This window comes from Vulpes vulpes, chromosome 12, assembly GCF_048418805.1.
Source record: "Vulpes vulpes isolate BD-2025 chromosome 12, VulVul3, whole genome shotgun sequence".
Lineage (NCBI taxonomy): Eukaryota > Metazoa > Chordata > Mammalia > Carnivora > Canidae > Vulpes > Vulpes vulpes.
In genome coordinates this window covers 77,395,971-77,421,319 of record NC_132791.1, presented here as the reverse complement: position 1 = coordinate 77,421,319, position 25,349 = coordinate 77,395,971, and the positions used below count along the sequence as shown (strand labels likewise).

At 39.5% G+C, this 25,349-nt stretch overlaps 1 protein-coding gene across 4 annotated transcripts; it reads right to left on the bottom strand.

The window, feature by feature from the left end:
- Positions 1 to 525: 525 nt before the first annotated feature.
- SLC17A3 (solute carrier family 17 member 3) lies at positions 526 to 24,129 on the bottom strand. 4 transcript variants are annotated; one of them, XM_025999236.2, is made up of 13 exons: positions 24,000 to 24,124; positions 17,449 to 17,558; positions 13,622 to 13,821; positions 13,189 to 13,422; positions 13,009 to 13,096; positions 8,105 to 8,191; positions 3,513 to 3,637; positions 3,237 to 3,398; positions 2,817 to 2,946; positions 2,575 to 2,722; positions 2,214 to 2,304; positions 1,152 to 1,288; positions 526 to 1,068 (listed from the first exon to the last, which is right to left on the bottom strand). In XM_025999236.2, exons 2-12 carry the CDS (start codon positions 17,528 to 17,530, stop codon positions 1,154 to 1,156), a joined length of 1,482 nt encoding a protein of 493 aa, XP_025855021.1. In that variant the 5' UTR covers positions 17,531 to 17,558; positions 24,000 to 24,124; the 3' UTR covers positions 526 to 1,068; positions 1,152 to 1,153. The 4 variants fall into 4 exon arrangements, 3 of the variants coding, with proteins under 3 accessions (XP_025855021.1, XP_072585073.1, XP_072585072.1); XR_011995646.1 differs by having other exon boundaries at positions 867 to 1,068; positions 1,152 to 1,230; XM_072728972.1 differs by lacking the exon at positions 17,449 to 17,558 and having other exon boundaries at positions 24,000 to 24,129.
- Between the last annotated feature and the right edge of the window lie 1,220 nt (positions 24,130 to 25,349).

Sequence of the window (25,349 nt, the reverse complement as noted above, 5' to 3'; positions counted from 1 at the left end):
TAGCCTAGTTTCTAGACAAGAACAAGACCTCAGTAATTGGTTTTTAGTTTATTCAGATTTGGCCTGTGTCTCCTTGCCCTGGTTTTCCACTCAGAACTGTGCCCATCACATCACCTCTACATGAAATGACATGATATCTCTACTGTCTATGTGGTAAGGATCACCAAGAGAACCAATTAAGAAAATAGCCCTGCCTCCCTGCATGTGCTCTGACCTAATGAAACCCATACATTACCATTTGACAAAAATACCAATCCTTTTTATGTTTTGAGCTTTATATATGATTAAACCACCGAAGTAGTTGGATCCCAGAAGGAAAGTATGGCAGATTCACAGTAGGTATTTTGAAGACACTGTTAGACAATTTACACAGGACTGGGAATGTGGCAAAGACAAAAAAAAAGGCCTGAAGGCACAAGTAAAGAGAGAAGTGACCAGAATGTGTGGAGGGATTGGTAACTGTGAATTGTAGGGGAAGAATCAACCACCTACAGATCCCACAGGGAAGGACCTTAGAGATAGATATTCCCTGTCCTCACTCTTTGACCTTTATTGAAAATCCAGCAGAGGCCACTGGACAAAGCAGTGTGGAGGCAAACCATGCAGGTCAGCCTGCTGGGGCCTAAGCAGGATGAAGAGTGGAACACAGAAAGGGAGGGGCATATGGACAATATCCATCCAACAAATAGAAATTAATATTCACTTTTAAAATAGGAAACATGATCATCGTAGTGAGGTTACTGCCCTGGATTAAGAGCTTCCCAAACATTGTTTCCTGTTTTGAGATCCAGAAACTGTGAGTCTGGCCTATTGACTCTGATATAGCCATTCCTCCGATTCCACTGGTAATTCTATGAAGATGACAATTTTGTTCTTGGCTATCACTTTATTTGAATTTTCATTCGTCTTATATTTTCCTCAAAAAGAAATCTTAGTAAAATAAAGAATTGATCTCAGATTTGAAAAGAACTGCAGCAAATGAAATTCTTTGGGTGTGTTCATCACCATAGGCTTCTCATTTGTGAAGAAAGATGTCCGGTGACTTTCCATCATATCAAGATGGAGTAACTAAGGAAGAAAAGTGATGTGGAATTAAAAATTTCAATAGTGCTTCCCTTGTTAAATCCATAGATGAAATCACTATCCTTTACCTTCATAAACGAGTGAGTTTCCTCCCTTTTGCCCAGTCTTGGACAACTGCATCTCCACATATAAGGTAGAAGATCAATCCTGAGAGGTTAATGGCAAACAACAACAAGAAGACATTTTGCCACCCAAATTCAGAGTCCTGAGGACACAAAACCTCAAGTAAATATTACCTCTTTCATCATCATTTTCTCTATGACATCATATTAATAGTTTAGAAGACCATGTTTGCTAGTGGGTTTCCATGCACAAGTTGACAAAATAATAATTTCAAAGTGCATTTAGAGTATTCTTAACAAATATTCTTAATAAATTTCTAAGTGCATTTAGAATATTCTTAATAAATGGGACCACTACAATTAACCTATAGAACTGCACTGGTCGCTGTTTACCCGAGTGTCATACATTTCCTCTTTTGTGCAAATCAAAATGACACAAAATATGCTATGAGTGCTTTCTTCTTGCATTGCAACGGCATGGTGGCAACATTGCAGGCTTTGGAGAGAGGACTAAAAAGGAAGAATTCTGATTCTACATCCTCTTAGTGGAGAGACTTATTCTTTCAGATTTTCAGTTTAATCATCAGGAAGTCAGGATAATAATATACCATTTTCATAAGTGGTGTGAGAATCAGTAATTAAATGAGATCACTGCATACAATATACTTATACTCATGCCTGTATATGTCACATACTTCAGCACATCTGCTTTTATTATCTCTTTGCTTTGGGATGGTTGTGCAAATGAAAATTTCAAAATGTTGCAGAAGACATGACAAGTTGCGTCTATGCATGGAATCATCATCTCATGACATCTGTATGGCTGTATGACTTCAGTTTCAAAGACTGAATATTACCAGTAGAGCATTGGTCCCTGGCTTCAAAATGAGTCAAGACTGAGGTCATGAAAGAAATTGTTCTACATTTTTCTTTGCTAGGTCAATCTTCATGACAAAGTTAACCCACAATTTAATCGTATTTTCTAAGATGCAAATACAATCTTTAGGTACTACCGTTATAAATGGATTTGGCAGAGCATTTTAAGAGTCCGTGACAAGAAAATTCTACCTGATTGAGGAGAAACCCACTGACAGTGGGTGCCAGGAGAGCTGCTATGTTTGCTAATCCCCTTGTGGTTCCCATGAGAAAACTGGAATATCTGTGGGTGACAGGAATGTTCCAGGCTAGATCCAGAGATGCTTCACAGTATCCTTCAGCCTTGCTCTTCAAATTACATCAAAAAGGATTTGCACTGTGTATGTTTAATAAGAGGCACTAAGACAAATCCATAATACCCCTCCCCTCATATACCTGAAAAAATGGCCACAGGACCATCCATGGTTTATTATTTCCCAAAGTTTGGGGCTCCCAGAAAACTTCAGGCTAAACCTTTTTCAGGTGTATATAAGAGTGGAAATTACCATCCTACCTTGGAGCAAGATCTAAGGCATTGATATAGATCCCTGACTGACATAAGGGGCTTAGTCCACAGGAGATTGTTAGGAGGGTCATTGTCGTGATGTAGCTAGGGGGAAGGTAAGGCAGAGCCACAAGCAGCGCCGAAGATGGGAAATTTCCTAGGGAATGAGGAACAGACAAATTCAACCATGAGATGCATCTTTGGCTGTTGTATGCTTTGTGAATCATCTGATCTTCAAGCCCTGTTCTTACCTAGAAATGTGGCAATTTTCCTCACAGTAACGAGCCTAACATTCTTGGTCAGGAGGAAATCTGCCAGGTAGCCTCCCAGGATACCAATGACCCAGGCAATGATAAAAGGAAGGGCAGACAGGAGCCCATTCTGAGGGGAAAAAAATTGAGTAAACCATTATAATAGGGGCAATGAGCCCATACCTCTTGTTGTTAAACCACTGATCATCATACTGCAAACCCTGAAATCTTACTCTTTTAAGAAAGTCGGTAGCCTCTTCAGTCATATCCTTAGAAAAAGCTACTGGCATTAATGCTAAATATCAGATTGTTTTGTGGTAAGTGTAAAGGATAAACTTTTCTGAACGGAATGGTTCATGAAGACAAAGTGATTGGTGGGTGGTGCATACTGGAGAATGGCACAGAAGGAAAGGCACTCACATCTCTGATGTTAACACTGAACACAGAGCTGATATAAGTTGGTGTGTATGTAATCAGTATGGCAACTAGCCACTGATGGCCGAAAGAGCAGACACAGATGGACCAAAGGGGTAGAGACTTGAGCATGGCCTTGATGGGAAGAGGCTGCTTTTGAGAGCTGACCTGAAAACAAATGTACTGATTAGAACAGTAAGATCCGAAACATGCTAATGTTCATGTGACCCCGAGAAATCCCGAGGCTGCCACAAGATCTCTGGAGATGGTTGGAGTCCTTACGTGTATCTGTTGGGCCAAGGAGGATATAATATATTCTTTTTCTGTGACATTTATCCATGGATGAGAGACGGGGTCATCATAAATCAGAATAAACCAGAAAGGGCAGTAGACACAGCCGATGCCTCCTGCAAGCAGAGGATAAAATTGGTAACTGAGCTGGTTTCTGCTTTTCTTTTGTGTTGGGACATTTCTGAGTACAGGTCCTGGGCAAAGCCTATGCTCATAACATCCCCTTCCCATCCCCCCCCCCCCCCAATTAGCAGGAACATAACAGTTTTCTAGAACCCTCTTTTTTTTAAAACATCTTAATTATTTGTGTTTATGGAAAGCACAGACCCTAGTGATGGCAGAAAACTTTGTATTTCAATCTTTTTAATATTATCAAAGGAAAACCATTTTTTTCAACACCGTTGATACCAAATATGTGGGTTTTTCACACTGAGAAATTCTCCAATTCTCTGTGGACACTGGCTTGGCTCAAATTTTTTTTAGGTTATTTATTTATGATAGACATAGAGAGGCAGAGACACAGGAGGAGGGAGAAACAGGCTCCATGCTGGGAGCCCGACGTGGGACTCGATCCTGGGACTGCAGGATCACGCCCTGGGCCAAAGGCAGGCGCTAAACCGCTGAGCCACCCAGGGATCCCCCAGCTCGGCTCAATTTTGACACTAACTACTGGTAATTAGTACAGACCTCATAAGGTAAGGGCTTATCTTACAAGACTGTTCCACACTTCAGGTGTTAGTCATAAGCATTGGGTTCCCAGATTACCCACACTCGGACTTGACTACAAAGTTGGAGGTTCCTACAGTCCACTCTCAGTTTTGATAATTTCTTGGAACAGCTCACAAAAGTCGGGGAAACATTTACTTATGTTTACTAGTTTGTTATAAAGGCTATTATACAGGAGAGAAATGAATAGCCAGATGAAGAGAGATACACAGAGCATGGTCTGAAAGGGTTCTGAGCAAAAGAGGGAAGGTCATTCCCTATGGAGTTGGGATGAGTCACCCTTCCAGCACATGGATATGTTCACCAATCTGAAAGGTCTCAGAACCCTAAAGTTTAAGGATCTTTATAGAGACTACAAAAGGTAGGCTTGATCGAGTATTAACTCATTCTGCAGCCTCCTTCCTTCCTGGAGGATGGAGGATGGGCCTAGAGGTTAGGTTCCAAGCTTCTAAGCAAGATTTATTTTTTCTGGTGACCAGCCCTCATCTTGAAGCTCTCTAGGGGGCACCAAGTGTTGCCTCATTAGGACAGAAGATGCTTGTATCACTCAGGAAATTGCAAGGGTTTTAGAAGCTCTGTGTCAGAAACTGGGGGCAGAGACCACATATACATTTCTTATTGTGTCCCATTTAGTCATTGTTAAGAGGTATACAGAGGTATCCTGTTTGTTTTCACTTGCATTTCCCTAAGGACTAAGGACGTTGAGCACTTTTCCTTGTGTTTATTTTCCCTCTCTAGATCTTCTTTGGTAAAATTTCTTTGTCCTTTTTTAAATCATTTTTTGTTGTTTTCTTATAATTAAGCTTTGAAATTATTTACTCATTCAGGATAAAAGTCCTAATTGTATATGTATTTTGCAAGTGTTTTCACCCTGCCTTTATTATCCTAATAATGGCTCATAAAGGCAAAGTTTTCACTTCGATGAAATCCAGCCTATCAGTCTGTAATTTTATGGATCAAGCCTTTGGTGTCCTGTCTAAGAAATCTTTGCCTAACTTACAAAGATTTTCTCAGGTTTTCTTCTAGAAGGATACCAACTTTAGATTTTAAAATTAGGTACAGGATTTATTTTGAGTTTTTTTTTCCTTTATTTATTTTTAAGGTTTATTGATTTGGGCACCTGGGTGGCTCAGTGGTTGAGCGTCTTTCTTCGGCTCAGGTCGTGATCCCAGGATCCTGGAATTGAGTCCCATCCGGGACTCTGCTACTCCCTCTGCATGTGTCTCTGCCCCTCTCTCTGAGTCTCTCATGAATAAATAAATAAAATCTTTAAAAATATATAAAGATTTATGGATTTATTTGAGAGAGAGCATGTGAGCAGACCTGCACTTGTGCACATGTCAGTGAGGGGAGGGGCAGAGGAAGAGAGAGCCAGACAGAAACTCACTGAAGTGGACTTCCTGCTGAGGCCCGAGTCCAAGCCTGCTGATCTCATGACTCTCAAATCACCAATTGAGCAGAAACCAAGAGTCTCCCACCTAATGCTGTGACACCCAGGTGCCCCTGAGTTCATTTTTGTATAGGATACAAGAAAATGGACCAAAGGTCATTTTGTGTGGGGTTTATTTTGGGGGTGGGGGACATATGAATATTCAATTTTTGAGCACCATCTGTTAAAAAATTTATCTTTTCTCCATTAAATTTCCATTGCATCTGTGTGGAAAATTAGTCCACCTTCCCTGAGTGAGTCTATTTAGGACTGTATTCTGCTGCAGTGATCTACTTCCTATCTCTATGCCAATACTACCCTGTTTTGGTGACATATCATATATCTTGGCTTCAGGCACTGTTAGTCCTCCAACTCTGTGAGTCATTTGCAAAATAGTTTGGCTATTCTAGAATTTTTTTTCATGAGAATTAGGTTTCAGTGTATAGTACTTTCACATCTTTTGTCCTATTTATCCCTATGTTACATATTTATTGATGCTACTGAAAATGGAACTGCTATCTTTAATTTACATGTCTGATTCTGGGGTGCCTAGGTGGCTCAGTCCATGAAGTGTCTGCTTTTGGCTCACATCATGATCTTAGGGTTCTGGGATCAGGCCAGGTGTAGGGCTCCCTGCTCAGGAGGGAATCTGCTTCTCCCTTTTGTGCTGCCCCTCCCCCTTTCCCTGGCTTGTGATCTCTCTCTCTCTCTCAAACAAATAAAAAATAAAATCTTTTAAAAACTAATAAATATGTCTGATTCTTTCAACTTTGGTATGTCTAAAAATGTCTTTATTTTGCCTCTGTCTTTGAATTTTTTTTTGGTCTGGCTCCAGAGTTCTATGTTGACAGATCCCTCTTTTTCCCCCCACTTTCAGGACTTGAAAGATGTTCCACTGCCGCCTTCCTACTTGCGTTGCTTCCTAGAAGGCTGCACTCCTTTATTGCCTCTGTCCTCTGTGTGTCATGTAGTTTTTAGCTCTGGCTGCTTTTAATATGTTCTCTTTAGCACTGGCTTTGAGCCATCTGATTACCATGTAACTTGGTGTCATTTTCTTCATGTTTCCCGTGCTTGAGGCCAAGAGACCTTCTTGGGCCTGTGAGTTTATAGTTTTCCTCTTTCCCCATGATTTCCTCAAAGACTTTTTCTGTTCCCCCATACCACTCCTCTTCTCTGAGCATGCTGCTCCGTCCTGTTTCTCATCCACTATTATTTTTTTCAAGGGTGATCCATTCTGGCTGATTTATGCTGCTCTTTTTAGGTTCCTAATCTTTTCTCATGGTGTGTCTAATCTGTCTTTAACTCCATCCATATATTGCAGTTTTCATCTCTAAAAGTTTGATTTAGGTCTTTTAAAAAAAGATTTTCCATGTCTCCACTTATCTTCCAAACAAATTGACTTATGCTATAACACAATTAGAATAACTGTCTATTTTAATGCCCTTGTCTGCTATTCTAACATTTGTGTTAATTCCAGGTTGGTTTTCACTGATTATTTCTTCTGATTCTGATTCTGATTCTGATTTGATTCTGATTCTGAGTCTTATTCTGTTTGCCTGTTTCCCTGCCTCCCCCCATGCCTGGTAATCTATGATTGGAACAATCTTGTGAATTATATTTAGTTGGGTGCTGAATATTTTTGTCTTCCTCTACATATTTTCAAGCTTTTATCTGGGCTCCAGTTAATCACGGGTATAGATTAAAGAACAGTATCCAGTACTTACAGAGAATCAGAGATAGTACATTTATACTTAGTACCTGTTGCCACAAGACAACTGAAAACACTTATAGTTCACTACCATCAACTTTCCTTGGTAGTGAGAGATAATTAGCTCCAGAGGAAGCTCTGGTCCCTCTGACAACATGAGGGCACAAGACCTAAAAAATAAAACTGTTTCTATGTAATCTATACCCGTGATATTTTCCTCCCTCTGGGCTCAGATGATGCCCTGATAAGTGTGCTGTTGCAGATCAAGGAGGGACCCTGCAGATAACTGAGTTTCCTCTGCACAGTAGTCTCCCATGGGTGCTCTTTGCTGTCTCATGCTCTCTGGGCTTTGAACTTTGTCTCCTCTATTCTTTTTCTGCAGAGTTCCCTTTTCCTGTGCCCTGCCTTAGACCTTACCTCTCACAGGTCATTGTTCCTCATGGTCTTCATCCAGTTGGTGTTTAGTGTTTTCTCTGCTTAGGAAGCTGGCATCTGACCCGGGACCCCAGCATGGATGCACTTACCCTGAGACACAGCCCACAGCAGCGGCTGCATGTCTTTCTTTCTCAGGACCCACCACTCTGCAAGCCTGTCACCTGCAGCCTGCAGGGGAGGCAGAGCACGCCCAACCACATTGTGCTAATAATGCTTATGATGGGTTAATAGCATCAGAGACTGACACTGGGAAGAAACCCCTGGGATGAGGAGATAGTTGCTTACCAAAGATATAGAAAGCAAAAGGCCACCCAAGGGTTTGACTGATGAGGCCACCCACGAGGACGATGGTGAAGGTTCCCAGCAGCATTCCTGCAGACAGAGAGTAAGCTGTAGGGCTCTGGACCACCACTGGAGAGACACCGACAGAATGACAGATGACATGCAGCATCAGCAGCCACAACGAGACAGGCATATTGGAACACGTGAACTTCAGATGTATCACTTCACATGTTCTCCTGAGAATCCATTTTTCTGGCAGTTCCCTAATAACATTGCAGATGATAGCCATGCTTCTTCCTTTCATGCTACTTTAATTTTTAACTACACAAGTCATGTGATGTATGCTTATTATAAGAGTAAATTGCCACAAAGAACCAAAGTTCCCTTCATTTGTCCCCCAACCCATTTCCACTGTCTCTAATGTTACCCATTCCACATTGGCACAGAGTTGCATGCCTTTCCTCTCATTTATAATACACATCTACATGCACACTTACCTCTTTGTAAAGGCATTATGCAACAGGCAGACAGCTAGATTTGTCTGCGAGGGTGCTAATAACACTTTTAATTTCTCTGGCTTCACAGAGTATTCTCATCCATAGTAGGGCACACTTCCTTTTTTACAGATTTTTCAAAATGGGGCTGTTGTTATTTCTGAACATAGATTTAATCATCATTTCTGAACATAAGCATAATTTATTTTGGTACAATAGAATATCAGCAGTGGATATGCTAGATCAAACACTATGTGCATTTTTAATTTTGATAGATACTGTTGAAGTATCTTGCTAAAAGGCTATACCAAACCAAATTGCCAAAAATAATTGTTTTTTTTCTTCTGATCTCCTTGAGACCCTTGGATATCCTCAGAGTTTCTAAAAAGTCTTCCAAATATGCATGCAAACAGTTATCTTATTATTTTCTATTTAGGATGAAGTCGAGTGTCTTTTCCTATGTTTATAATTGTTATTTCTTCTGTGAACAAAGAAAGGCAGCCTTTGAAAACAGGCTGCCTGACATTGGAGCACAGTAGATGAAGATGGAAATCAGTACCTTTTCCACCACGAAGTCCACCAAACCTTCATATCCCCCCTGAACTCTCTGCCTTTAATCCTGTTACAGTAGAGGACAGGTTCCTGCATCCTTCCAAGACCATGTCTCCTCCAGTCTGGCCCAGGCCCAGGCCACTGTGAGGATGTGCCCTCACATCTATATCTTCACTAAATTCCTCAGCTCCTTGATCTCACGCATCCATGCACAAACTTTTCTTCGTACAGCCTGGGCTCAAAACAAAATAAAACTTTCCACCTCTTCAGAGCTCCCTCCATATACATTGACATTTTTTTTCTGTTCCTTTTCAATGTAGAAGAAAACTTCTCCAAACTTTATGCTTACTGCCTCCATTTCCTGCCCTTATATTCTTGTGAGGCCTTTAAATACCTCCCACTTGCCAGATCCACAGTGATTTTCTCCAGGCCAGCAGCAGGTGGCTCTGTTGAGCCATCACCTCAGATTTTGTCCAAGTACTCCCTGGGAGGCTTCCCAGTCCCTTCTGCCTCTCCTTCTCTGTCTGAGGCCCAGATATTGGAGGGTCATGGAGCTATTTCCTTGGGTTTCTTTTCTGAGCGGTCACACTCAACCAAAGGCTTCGAATACAATCTGTATCCAGAGAAATTTTGGTATGTCTTGTTACTGTCCTATTTCTACTGAATTGCAGACTATAATTTGATCTCCACTCATAGTTCATAGCTAATGGTTCATTTATACATATTGTAAACTAATGCTCAAATATGTCACTGCAATTGTTCTCTTTGTCAATGCAATTTGTACCAGGTATGTAAGTGTATACCTAAAGTCTGTGTTTTTACTTTCTGACCTTTATTAAAGTGATATCATCCTGGATGTTCTCTTCAGGACATTGCAATGTGTATCTTAAATGTGTTAATTTACCCCATTTTCCATCTTACATCTCTGTGTTTTAAAGCATTTTAATTGTACAATGAGAGTACCTAATTTAGCCTGTGAGCCTATCTGTTCCATGACCACTGTGATAGCTTGCCAGGTAGTGTACTTGGGGCTAACATTGCATCAAGGTGATTCTCCACCATGACAGAAGTATTTTGTTCATTCAACATTTGTGTTTCTAACACTTATCCATGTTGCTGTATGTAATTGCAGGTGGTTTTGTTTTGTTTTTTTTTTTTTTTTCATTTTCACTTGTGTGTGTTGTTGCATCATCTTCAGACTGTGTGCATGTGTTTCTATCACCTCAATTATGAGCTGCCAGTTCTGTTTTATCTGCTTAGTTTGCTTGCCTTAAGTGGCTACAAAGTTTCTTGCCTATACACGTGTCTTTGTGGTACCCCGGAGAGGAAGATTTAATATGTTTTGTCCCAGAGGCTGGCAGTACCTGGGCCCTTCCACTGTTAAATGTCCTTCTAAGAAGTCTTCCTTCCATCTCATGGGCTGAATGAGTCATCCTGTTCACCAGTGTAGCCTGCTGAGTGAGAATCCCCAGATCCCTAAAAGTGGCCATTTCTATAAGAACTACGGAGGCAGGCGGGTAGCCTTAGCTGACTCCACCTGCCAGTGGCTTCCTCTTGGCCCCTCAGACAGCCATTGGCTTTGTGTTCTCTGAACCAGAAAAGGTTTCTAGAGGCCAGTAGAGACTACCTGCTTGGGGACACTAAGATATTCCCCTAACACCAAAAACAAGGAAGCCTCTGGAATTTGCAGCCTTGTAGATTCCTAAGTCTCCTCGATAGTCAGTTGACCTATTCCAGTAGCTCTATGCCTATTTAACAGGAAATGAGAGGGAAGGGAGTTGCCACTTCCATAAAGTCACTATCTTTCTTCCAAGATTTTTAAACTTGCTTTCCATCTCCTGATTCTTATATTGTATTCTGGGATAATCTCTCAACTTATTTGTCTACCTTGCTAATTTGATAGTCATTTCCCTTCATTTAGGTGTTCAGACCATTCATTGCAGTTAACTATATTAGCAATTGTATTTTTTAGCAACTATATTTATAGCAATCTGTTTTCTAAATTACTTTTTTTACATCTTTAATTGAAGTATAGTTGACATATATTAGTTTCAGGTGTACAAGATAGTGATTTGACAATTATGCACATTGCAAAATACTACAGTAAATATAGTAGCCATCTATCATCATACACAATTATTACAATATATTTTGATATATTCCCTATGCTGTTCTTTTCATCCCCATGATTATTTATTTTATAACTGAAGTTTGTATCTCTTAATCTCCTTCACCTGTTTGACCTGTCCTTCCCACCCTCTCACTCCACCTCTGGCAACCACTAGTTTGTTCTCTGTATTTATGAGTCTGTCTCTCTTTCCTGTTGTTATTGTTATTTGGTTGTTTGGTTGTTTGGTTTCTTAGATTCCACATGTAAATGAAATCATAGGTAATTGTCTTTCTCTGTCTGACATATTTCACTTAGCATAATACACTCTAGCTCCATCCATGTTGTTGCAATTGGAAAGATTTCATTCTTTTTTATGACCAAACAATATTTCATGATGTATACACCACATCTTCTTTTGCCATCCATCTATCGATGGACACTTGGGTTGCTTCCATATCTTTTGCTATTAGTTACAGCAAATATATGAAAGCAAATATTTTTTGTATGAGTGTTTTTGTTTTCCTCAGATAAATACCCAGAAAGGGAATTATTGGACTATATGGCACTTCTATTTTTATTTTTTTTGAGGAAACTCTATCCTGTTTTGCATGGTTGCTACACCGATTTACATTCCCCATAATGGGGCATAAGGATTCTCTTTCCATCCTTACCAACACTTATTTCTTGTCTTTTTGAAACTAGCCATTCTGACAGCTTTTTCTTTTTAAATAAATGTTATTATACATATTCCCTTGGATCTCTCCCATGTTATTTGTTAATCATGTAAACTTTTCTTTTAATTTCTTCTTCATTTGGATTCATTCTTGTAGTTTTTAGTTTGGTCTCTCTCTTTTGTACTCTTGCTTTCTTTCAAATATTTGAGGATTTGAGAGGGGATGTTAGTCCTTATTTATACTTAGAAGCTCCATTAGTCAACTGTGATAAGTGATACGAGTTTCTTTTATTCAAATTGGTGGACTAGTCCCCTATCAGTGAATATAAGCTCTGATGACAGAAAATAATCCTCCAGGGTTGGAAAGGGCTCTACAGGGGTATGAGGTCAGTCAGGGTGTGTGTGTGTGTGTGTGCACATGCATGCACTCATGTCTTGTTTTCTGGGCTTGAAGAGTCTCGGGCTCTCTTGGTATCCATAAATTAGCTGAAGATTTACACTTTTCTTACCCAGTACCTACTTCATCAGTTTTGTGTTTATTAGCCCTATTCTTTCTGTTTTTTATTCTTCCCCAATATAATGTAGACTTCTTTCTTCAGAATGTTCATTCCAGATACACTGTCTAGGGAAATCATGATCAAAAATCAGTTCTCAGAACAACTGAAAACAATTCCGAAAAAGATTAAGTTGGATCCATACCTTATACATAGAATACTAAAATAGAACTCCAATATATCAGAAATTTAACTATAAAAAAATGAAATTATTCAAGCTCCAGAAAAAAACATAGATGGCTGCCTTCACAACCTTTCCAACTGTGATTCAAAATCTAGAAGCCAAAAAAGAAAAGAACGATCTTTTTAAGAATAGGAAAAATCATTATAAGCAAAGTCATATTACAACTGATACTGGGGAGAAACAAATGAAAATAGTGCCGCAAAGGATCCATTTCCCTAATTTATAAATACTTAGTCAACACTAAAGAGAAGACAAAGAAGCATTCAACAGAAAAACTGTCAAATAATCCAGGGTGAGAGTGTCACATTGCAGCGTACTCATTTCAGTTACGTGTTTTTACCTGATAAAGCAATGGTGCAGAGTCGGCTTCGTTCATGTGGAGGACCCCATCTCTCCCAAAGCGCATTCTGACCCCCAAATATTGACCCCTGAAAATCAAAATAGTTAGAGCTTTTGATGTGTGTGTGTGGTGCCATTTAGAAATTCCTATCCAACTCATATTTATAAAATATCTGGATACCTGGACTAGCCCCTGGACCATTCGAGTTGCTATGAGGGAAATTAGTCCAAGCTCAGCTGCCAGAGGGCTGAAGATAACGAGGAGTGAGGATGCAAACAAAGAAACACCAACCACTCGCTTTGTTCCTACTCTTCCAGCCAGGTATCCACTAAGAGCCATTGTCAGAGTCATGCCATAGGCAGCAGAAGCAAAGATGATGCCCTGGATTTGAGGACTCCAGTCATACGTAGGAGCCTTGAGGAAACAGAGAATGCTGCAGTAAGCCATTTGCAGGAAGGTTTCACATAACTGAAAACACATCTTTAAATCTTTCACTTGCTTTCAATCACTATTTTCCCAAATAAAACTTTTTAATATATAAGCTATAAAAAAATAAACATTCAGACAAACAAACAGCAAAAACAAGAGCACAGCTTAAATCTTGCATTGCTACCTCTGCAGGAAGACTGTCTGGGGCATTATTTGGGCCACGAGGCAGCCACTCAGTGGAGCCATTAAACTGGAACTGATGGTCTGTGGTGTTGACCATGGCTACCATGGTGATGTTTATGACAGTATTCTGTGCCGCTGCTATGAAGTTGCAGACATGTATGATGAGGGCTATCCCATAGCGAGTGGAACATAAGCTTAGACCTGGAAATATAACATGACATTAGTGCTCTCTCTTTATTAAGCCATTGTTTATTTCTCACAAGTTTTAATATGGAAGGGTACCATAGACCATCACCTGATGGTTTAAATGGCACTCTACTGGCTTTAGGAAAGGAAGATACAAAAGGAGGAAATCACTGAGTTGCACCAAAGGTGTTTTTATACCACAGCTAGATAGACACTGACTTGCTCTGAGGCATCTGTCTTTCCTATAATTCTGTCTCTCCCATTCCTTTTTTTTTTTTTTTAAAGAATTTTTATTTATGATAGTCACAGAGAGAGAGAGAGAGAGGCAGAGACACAGGCAGAGGGAGGAGAAGCAGGCTCCATGCACCGGGAGCCCGACGTGGGATTCGATCCCGGGTCTCCAGGATCGCGCCCTGGGCCAAAGGCAGGCGCCAAACCGCTGCGCCACCCAGGGATCCCCTCTCCCATTCCTTATTGTATTCTGTAGTTGATGAAATTATTCAGAGGTAAATATATATACAGTAGAAGTTACATTTTATATACATATAGATAAAAATATGTATATGTACATATTTAAATTATGGAGCTTAATTAATTTATTTATGTAATTTATTTGTACTATGTTATAAATTATATACATAAAATGTAATTTTTTAAACTCTGAAGGAATTTTTCCTTAATGTACATAATTATTCTTCTCTCATGTCTTAAGGCATTGAGGACAAGCTTTCATTTAAAGTTTAAAATTAAGGGTCCTTGGGTGGCTCAGTCAGTTAACTGTCCAACTCTTGATCTTGGCTCAGGTCATGATCTCAGGGTTGTAGGCTTGAGCCCCATGTTGGGCTCTGCACTCAGTGGAGAATCTGCTTGAAATTCTCTCTGCCTCTCCCTCTGCCCTTCCCTTCCCTGTGCTCTCTCTCTCTTTCAATAAATAAGTAAATCTTTATTTTTTAAGATTTTATTTATTTATTCATGAGAAACACAGAGAGGAGAGAGAGAGAGGCAGAGACACAGGCAGAGGGAGAAGCAGGCTCCATGCAGGGAGCCTGATGTTGGGACTCCATCCCAGGTTTCCAGGATTACTCCCTGGGCTGAAGGCGGTGCTAAGCTGCTGAGCCACCCAGGGTTCCCATAAGTAAATCTTTAAAAAGAAAAATTCTCTCTCTCCTCTGTCCGTCCCACCCCACTCATGTGCTCTTTCTCTTTCCAAAAAAAATAAAATAAAGTTTGAAATTAAACCCTTAGGAAGAGTTTCTCAGAGAAACTGACAACCACAAACTATGAAAAAATATAGCAAAAAGAGTGGAAAAAGAAATGAGCATAGCATTCAAATCTAGTTTTGTATTTCTAGAAAAGCTGGCTACTGCTGGAAAGAAGCTACTGCAATAATGCAGAAGACAAGTGAGGAATATTGGTTGGGTGTGGTAGCAGTAGAAGAGTGAAAATGTAATCAGATCCCAGATGAATCCCACACTAAATCAAGGTTTCAGTTTTATAGACCAGTGGGGGAAGGGCCCTGGAGAGGTTCTTGTTCTAAGAACTAGAAGAGTGGTTCACTGAGGAAGGGAGTTCTGTGGCAAAAGCAGATTTGGGGGAAGTAGGGATGATCAAGATTATTGGACCCACAGAGATACCTTTTAGGCACCCAAGGGAAGGTGTTGAGAACATTGTTGGATACACAACTCTAGAGTTTAGAAGAGATGTAGAGGTTGAGGTATAAGACTGGGAATTAGTAAGCTACATGTGATACTTGAAGCCATGATATTTGGGAAAAGAGAACACAGAGGGGGAAGAACCAAAGACTGACTCTAACTCTTTAATGTTTAGAGAGGCCAAATAAGTGGGGAGAAAGAAAGAAACTGAAAAGGAATTGTCGGTGGGTTTGGAAGAAAACCAGGAGACTGTGGTATCCTGGAAGCCAAGGGGAAAGTGGCTTTAGGGAGGAGGCAGTCAGCAGGTGTGTCAGCTGGTCCTGATAGCTCATGTAACATAATGACTGAGAATTAATTCACTTAATTCTCACACCAATTCTTTGAGGAAGCTACTACTGCTATCCTCCTTTTTATAGGTGAGAAGAACATAGGTACAGAGAGACCAGCTAACAGTGTAGATCAGGTATCTATGCTCTTGACCATTGTACTGAAAGTATATGACAGCTTTGATTTTGTCCTAGATGACTCCATGAGAATACCTTTGCTGTAACCCAAGTACACCTATCTGTGGGGTTTATATGGCTATATGATGTGGGATTGGAGGTCAACACCCTGTGTCTTCAGGAAGTCCTCAAAGGCACCTTTAAGGAAAGAGGTGCCTTGAGATAACAAAGGCCATACTGTTTTTTCTTTAAGTGGAACACAAGCCTTTGTAGTAATGGAATAGGGGGAGCAGAATTTGGAAGAAACTATAAAACATGCTGAAATTAGAGTGAGAAGCTCAAATACAATATTTTGTAAAGGCTTTCCCTCTTGATTCAGGGCTGAGTGGTGACTTCCTATCTCAATCAAATCAACTAATAATGTATGAATTCTCGTGGTCTCTGATTTCTCCAAGTTGCCCTGGGGGACTAGAAACCAAAGTCTAGTGAAAAGTAGTATAAACAAACCAGGAGCCTAAAGGCTCACAAACAAGAGAGTTGAGTATCTGTCTTATTAGATTCCTGAAAGATTAACTAGAGGATGTATTTAAAAGGCTTAGCCTGATGCTCACTGGGTATTAAGTATTCCTTGCTACTACATGTGTCCTTAAAGATTATTTCCATCTTGTGTCAGTTTTGAATGAATAGTTCCAGACATGTCCACCTAATAGATTGGTGCCAATCTCATGCTGGCTGTAAAATATTTTCAAGGAATACCCTTAGCTACATGAGAATGTGTGAGTTTGTATGTGTGAGAATGTGTGCAAATTAATAAATATCTTGGAGGCATAGTTTTAACCACTGTAAGAGAGCATTGACACCATGAAATCATGGACTTTTGAAACTGGAAGGTTATATCAAATAATTCAATACTACTCTAATCAATCAGAGTCCAGGAGACTTGTTTTTTAATTTGATGTGACAAATAGATGTTAAGGTGACTCCAATGATGCCCACCTCACGGTGTTCACATACTTGTGTAATCCCCTCTACTTGAATGGGGGCAAGACCTATGAGTCTATAACATAAATATCCAACCACAAGAAGATTTTTCAGGTAAACAATGCTTTATCTATTGGATATATTAGAACAATACTATGCATTTTTGGAAGAATGATTGAGTATTATAAAGCAAATGGAAAAGTATGTGTGGTCAAATTAAAATTTTCTTACTTTACCTAATTGAACAATACAATTACATTTAAAATATTACATGCAATGACAAGTGGAATACAGAATACTAAGTATATACAAATTTGGTAGCAATTGTCAAAAAAATGTAAATGCATATGGATAAAAGATAATTAATTATCAAAAATAAAAGACATGTTTTTAAGAACAATGGTATTTATTTCCTTCATATATTTGAAAAACACACATTAAGATTACCTGATTTTTAAGAAGAATTAAACAACTTATAAGATGTAAATTCATTTCTTATATTATGATACTGCACATAAAGAACCCACCATAAAAAGCTAAAACCAAGCAGTCACAGTTGAGTTTACCTTTCTTGGGAACAAGCTTCTCATCCACTTGAATATCTTGGGAGTAGTTACTCTCCCCTGCAGTGGGACTCAACTCTGCCATTGTGTTTTTTCCCACTGGTGTTTTCCACCTATCAGGGCAATATGCAATCCACAGGTGTCAGCCAAGGGAAAGAGATTCCTTTAAAACATGTAAACAGTGGGCAACAAGCAAACCAAAGCCAGGCCATTCCATCTGGGTGGGGTATAATGAGGATCATTACTCCCTCTTGGCCTACTACAACAGGTGCACCACCCCTAAGGTATGGAACTGTGTATTATTAGGATCTATAATGCTCACTATGTGCCAATTTAAGAGCACTGGCTTTGGAGCCAGGCATTGCCAGGTTCAAATCCAGGCTCATGATTTACCTGATGTGCCAAGTGCCACCAGGTACAAATTTGTGTGTTTCAGTTTCTCATCTGTTATTAATAATAACCAGTACCACAACAGAAGCAGAATCCACATCAAGGATAACAAAAGTTCAATAGACTGCATGTGCCTGGCACTCAACAAGTGGTTGGCACACGGTTTACTGTCATTGTTGTTGGAGCCACCAGAGATGTGGGTCACCTCAGAGCTATGCTCCTCTGGAATCCTCTACTGTACCTGAGAACCTGGCTTCTAGTGGCCCTGATTCCTATACTGTGTCCCGTTTTGACCCACTGTAAGTGTTGCTGTATGTATGTCACTAATATTTGGAGATCATATTTGCAGAATATGATGATACCATTTTAATCTCATATATTTTCTGGCCACAGATGATGAAGTGTCTACAAAGTTTTGGAAAAAACTAACATGGAGATCTTGACTCAGTAGGTGTTTGGGGTCCCTATATGTTGGACCCAAAACTGCCTCAAATGAACAGTGTTTCTGTCCCAAACAGGATCTGTTTAGTATAAAGTTATAAATATCCTCTAGTTTAATTAACAGGTAGTTGGGGGGCACCAGGGTGGCTTGGTCAGTTAAGTGTCTGCCTTTGGCTCAGTTCATGATCCCAGGGTTCTGGGATTGAGCCCCAGATTGGGCTCCCTGCTCAGTGGGGAGTCTGCTTCTCCCTCTCCTTCTGCCTTTTCCCCCTGCTTGTGCTCTCTCTTGCTCACTCTCTCAAATAAATAAATAAATAAATAAATAAATAAATAAATAAAATCTTTAAAAGAGGGGAAAAAAGGTAGTTGGGATTGTGAAGTTGGTTTTAACTGACCTATAGCATAAAAAAAGTGAAACCATATATATATAATCTGGCAGGGAAAAAAGGAGATAAAACTGGATGATCAAAATGTCATTCCTTAGCAATTGGGACTGAGAGCAAAAATAACACCCACATGTTTGAATATATACCATTTTAGCTGCCACAAATGGAGGCTTAAGACTCTGCGTTCTCTTGGTTTTTGATGTTGGATCATGTTCTTAGTTTTCCCTTTCTTTGACTCTGATGAGGGCCATGTGGCATCTGATAATTTCTTACCAAGAAATTCAATAATTTCTGAATGGGAGGGTGGTTGGCTTTTTGTAGAAGCACCTTATATAGAGGTCCTAAAAAGAAAAATATGGCAACCAAATAGGCATCCTCGGGAATGTTAATTTATATAGGGAAAATTTGTATAAATAGACTAAGGCAGGGGAGAACCTGAACTGAGGTAAGAAAACAAGAGAACCCAAGATGGCTCCCTCAGAGAGGAGAGTAAAGCATAGGGCAGTGGGGTACTGGAGTTAGATCACATGGCCCTGCAAAAGCAGACTTAGATTTTTAGGAATTTTGCAAGCTTGTTTTGAAAACAGCCATTATTGGCAATTAAATTAAATAAATTCAGAATTAAATAAATAAAACTTTAAAAAGGTAAGAAATGTTTATAGCTCATGACTCCATAATTATTTCACTACATTTTCTTCTCAGGTATACTCTTGGGATCAGTCATATCTCTTGCATCTATATAGTATAAATACTATAAAAAACATGCAGCTGCATATTTCTTCCTAATTCTGAATTAAGTGATGTCGTGTTGGTAGCTTGAAATTGGCCACAATTGGAGATTTCACAACAAAAAAAATTTTTTTAAAGGCAAAAGCTACAGATTTGGGCTTGATTTGTTGATTTCCTGGACTTAAGAAATTTATTAAACAATATTATGTTAGAACTAGACTCACTATTGATGATGTGAGTGATGTTTTTGTTTAGCTAATTATTAATAAAAAATTTACTTGCTGATATTGTGGCCCTATGGTTGATGATAGAATTGCAAAAATCCAGATTGAATTCTGCAAGAAATAGAAAATCATACTGAAGTTTTATTTTTTTTAAGATTTTATTTATTTATTCATGACAGAGAGAGAGAGAGAGAGAGAGAGAGACAGGCAGAGGGAGAAGCAGGCTCCAAGCAGGGAGCCTGGCGTGGGACTCGATCCTGGGTCTCCAGGATCACACCCTGGGCTGAAGGCGGCACTAAACCACTGGGCCACCAGGGCTGCCCCATATGGAAGTTTTAGATGTGACTAGAAAACAATGTAAATATTTTAGCTTAAAACATGTTATTTTAAAAATGACATATTAAGATACTAGTATCAAAATTTTTATGTTAACCTTCAAGTGGCATTGTGAATTTTATTAACATGAAGTTAATTTGAACAATTTATGCATTTTGTAGGTAGTAATGTAGAATCAACCCTTGCAACTTTATAAAAAGGTAAAAAATAATTTTAAAATTTTGGACTATTGTAATTCAGAGTGCTGATATTGATAATGGTTTCAGGTTGATAAATACAGTTTGTATGAAAGAGAAATAATTCAACAGTAGATCATCTATTACATTTAATCACAACAAATATATTGGGAAGAATTGGCAGATGAAGATTCAATTTAATTTGTCAAATTGTGGTTGAATTTCAACCATTGGCTGCCTACAGACACAGAGTGTAGCAAAAGTACATGAAAGTTTTACATCTTAAATATGTAAAATGTCTATTTGCTAATTATAGCTCAATAGACCTGGAAAAAAGCACAATATCCTATGAGAATCAATTGACTATATAGAATTTATAATAACAGTATTGTATATCTTATTATTATTCATAAACTGGGTGCCTTAGATTCTATGTATCAGTAAAATTTATAATATACCTGTGTTTGTGCATCCCCCCCTTCCAGAAAGCCAGTTGTAAAATATTCACCTGTAAGTGTTTATAATATACCTGTATGTGTTTGTGCATCCCCCCCCCCCATCCCAGAAAGCCAGTTGTAAAATATTCACCAGCATACTATCAGGGTAAGAAAACGCATCACACATCTTCCCCTTGGGCCTCTGTATTGGTGCATTTATTGATGAACCCACATTTTTTATTTGGCCACCAGCATTTAAACATCTTCTTAGACGGTTTTCTATCACTTGACACTCGTGTTTCAGATATTCCAGAGACACAATTAATAGGGAAGTGTCCCTCCCACTCCCTGACCCACCCTAGGAAGCAAAGGGCCAGTTTCTCTACAGAAAGAATAGATATGAAATCGGGTGCCTAGGCTCCATGTTCATTCCTATTTTGTATTCTAGCATAAGGTACTCAGACCAAACTCCTTTACAAAGATGAGTATATTGGGAGATTCATTAGGTCCTCCAACTTCCCACAGAGGTGGTGATTCTCACTGACAAGAACAATAAGGAGGGATTCCTTCCTACACAAGTACCATAATTAAATTCCAAGTGTTATTCAATTCCACTGACCCATGGCTCCAAGATCAATTCTAGGAAACAAAGATCCTTCCCAGTACCTGTAGCTTGTTGGCATTTCCAGGGCTGATGCTATCTGATCTGTGTAATTTACTGCCCATCCTTTTGGTTTATGAGCAATCAGGGCATTACCTGCCTGGACAGGGTTCTTCAAACTACCTGGATTTAATGTCCTGCAATCTTCTCTATGTGGCTTCTTTCAACTGTACTCTGCACTGTTTCCTGGGACATCATAAGAATTGTGTCCTTGAGTCTCATGAACTGAAGTCTGTCATAACATCATATCTAGCCAAACTTTGCACATGATGCTATAATTATTTCACAGACAAGCAAAAGTGTAGAGTAATTCCGGAGTGATCTAGAGATTAAGGTTATTTTATTCTCTGCTTAATGCTGGGACCACCTAATAGTAGGCCTTAAGATGGAGATTAATTTCTTATCAGCTGGGTTTGATGCTAAGTTCCACTGAATGAAAATACTATGGGATGCCATATTCCTGGTTTATCACAACTCTGCCTATTCTTGAAGGTATGCCTTTCTATCATGGCAGGACTGAGTTCTCAAACTCTCCATCTGAGTCCATTTATCCAAGATGGCAGCCCCAGTGAACCCTCTCTATTCCATAGAAGTCCATTTTCAAGTTACTTTCAACACTTATAAACATGAAATAGAATCTCAGTATTTATTAACAATGTGATCAAAATATCAGCTTTCATAGAAGCAAAAACTTAAGTAATAACTTGGATAAAGTAATCTCAGGTACTTTTAGCCTTCTACTATCTCTATTCTAGACAACCAGGACATGCCCTGTCCTGGAAACCTGAAAGTCTAATCCCAGCAGATGTGATCATATCTATGACCATTCTCCCAGGAGATTTTATAAGCATTTACTCACGTAGCTAAGCAGATGGTTGTGCAGAGGCAGTGAATAGGAATTCATATAAGGGAAAGTTCTGAGAGCATTTGGCTGCCCATGAAGCATGTGAACTCCAGGAAGGCTTGGTGACCTCAAAAAGATTTTGTGGCTGGATGCCCCAGCTGTGGGGTTGCAATGGTAACACAGTTGGACCCTGGCTAACCTCTAAGGCCTAGGGCTGTACAAAAGAAGCAACTTACAGGTGTCACATATATATCAATGTGTCATATATGTGTGTTGTATGTAAATGTTTTATATATGTACATGTGTAGATATCAGTATACACATATACACACATATAGATGTATATATGCAATTTTTAAAAAGGTTTTATTTGAGAGAGAGAGAGAACATGCAATGAGAAGGGGGGAGGGGAGAAGCAGAGGGAGGAGCAGATTCCATGCTGAGCCCTACTTGAGGATCCATCCAGGACCCTGAGATCATGACCTGAGCTGAAGGCAGACACTTAGTCCACTGAGTCACCCAGGCACCCCTATATGCAATTATTTTTAACATTAAGCTGCCTTGATTTTTCACTACTACCCAGAAGATTTCTGGTTTCCTGGGTCAGAAGCTATATATGGCATCCTGAGATGTTTTTGCTTTGAAGCAGTGTTCAAGGGAATCACACTGAAGGTCAGCTTCCTGCAGACCATTAGGTTTAAAGGCTATGGGTTTCCTGCTAACAAAATCCTACTTATACCCTCTGTAAGGTCACAAGTACCATCAGAAGGTTCCAACTTCTATATTCCTGCCTTACGAACTCTCCCTGATTGTCTCCTTTCAGTTACCTTCAGCCCATCCTCCACCTTCTGTTGATCTTAGTGACCTTCATTACCTCATCTCTACATTTCCCCTTCTATCCCCTGCCATCTTGGTTTGGTTAGCTTTCCCTCATTTCCTTGCTTCATGACTCAGCATTCCTCCAGATGCCATTTTGGACCGGAACCACCCCCAGCCCTATCTGTGTCAAAGCCCTGGAACCTACTTGATGTGGGAGGAAAATCAAGAGGACAGACTTGATTACAAAAGCTCAGAGTCCTTTGGGACACCAGGAGTTGTCTGTTGCCACAGTAAGTCTCTCAGATGAAAGGCCCAGTACAGACCTCTTGGTGACAGCGAATCTTCACATAAGGGATGGAGATGTGGTTTCCCGTTTTTTCTTATCTGAAATATATCTTTGCACATCCTACAGCTCTTCCAGTGTGTCCCGTTGGCTATTGGTATAACAAGTTATGCTAGCTGCTGTTGCTAATTACTGTACCTAACAGTTCACATCCACCCTAAATGGAGATTTTGACCTCCTTATCCAGGTCAGCCAGTTGATAAATAGAAGGGCTGATACTTGTTTCCAAGCCCCTGAATGTAATCCCCTAAATTCAGCTTTTATTTATTTTATTTTATTTTATTTTATTTTATTTTATTTTATTTTATTTTATTTTATTTTATTTTATTTATTCATGAGAGACACACAGAGAGAATCAGAGACATAGGTAGAGGGAGAAATAAGTTCCTCACTGGGAACCTTATGCAGAATCAATCCCAGAACCCCAGGATCATGACCTGAGCCAAAGGCAGACACTCAACTACTGAGCCATCCAGGTGCCCCTAAATTAACCCTTATACACCTCACTAGAGTGCCTGTTCCTTGGAAGTGTCTTGCACAGTTAACATTTTAAGCATGTTTACAGATGATCAGACACAGAACTTTAGCTCCCAGTTTATACCTCTCTTTTGCCTTGTTAAGGAAATAGGGGTTGTTACATCTTCACTCACCTTTTCAAATATCATTATGAGAAAGCCTGGGAATCTGGGAGTTTATAAAATTGTTAGTTTGTTATACAGAAAGGACCTTTAGAGAGTTTTCATATCAACACCAGGGCAAGTGACTTACCGACTTAGTATCTGCTGGATGACTTCAACTTAGTACCCGCTCCTCCTTCGCCCTCTGGCCCTTCCTCGCTGGCAGACCCGCTGAGGACTCCTTGCTACCCTGGGGCTGGGACTGCTAATCATTAACAAATTTATCAAATTAGAAGTTGAAGGAAAAGTGGTTCCATGTCAAGCAGCCTCTGAGGAAGTTTTCAGAAATGTGTGCCTGGAGAAGTTGGAATCTGAAGCCCTTCTGCATGTGTAGATATCAGTATACACATATACTGATATACTGATATACTGATATACTGATATACACATATACTGAAGGAAAAGTGGTTCCATGTCAAGCAGCCTCTGAGGAAGTTTTCAGAAATGTGTGCCTGGAGAAGTTGGAATCTGAAGCCCTTCTGCATGTGTAGATATCAGTATACACATATACTTCTGCGGCTCTGCCTACTTCCCTGCTGGTGTGAGAGCATCTTGTGTCTCCTCAAAACCTGAGACGTGCAGTTTTTGCTTTGCTTTGTGGTATCTTTAATGACTATAGTTCTGTTCTGAAAAACAGAGAGAGAGAGAGAGAGAGAGAAGAAAGAAAGAAAGAAAGAAAGAAAGAAAGAAAGAAAGAAAGAAAGAAAGAAAGAAAAAAGAAAGAAAGAAAGAAAGAAAGAAAGAAAGAAAGAAAGAAAGAAAGAAAGAAAGAAAAAGAAAGAAAGAGAAAGAAAAAGATTATAATTAAATACAAAAGTTTAGGGATGCATGGGTGGCTCAGTGGTTGAGCATCTGCCTCTGGCTCAGGTCGTGACCCCGGGAGCCTGCTTCTCCCTCTGTCTATGTCTCTGCTTCTTTCTCCCTGTGTGTCTCTCATGAATAAATAAATGAATAAAATCTTAAAAAAAATAAATACAAAAGTCTAATACTTTTTTTTCTATTTTGCATATGTTTTTTCCCTTTGAAATTCTGTTGATTTTTTTCTTTGAAATACAAGAGTTATAATATCACAGATAAACTTGGATTTCATTCTTGCTTTCTTTGGTCCTCTTTTGTGCTCATGGACGTGTGCACGTGCCCACAGACACAACAATAAAAACATTTCACAAAAATTTGGTGAGATTTCTCCATACTCTTTGATTTTTACTACCTATAGGTGTGTTCCTAAACTATATAAAAGAATGCTTTGTCTTGTTTCTCAATTTGTATACCTGTTGTCATGCGGTATGGATTTTTCTATAACTCACTTTGGACAATAAGCAACATGAATTCGGAACACCCACATGGGCAGAGTGGAAGCCAAGCCCTCTCAATTTCTTTTGCTTGGCTCGTTTTCATCTATACTCCCATGTGGTTGAAAACATCCTCACTGCTTTTCACA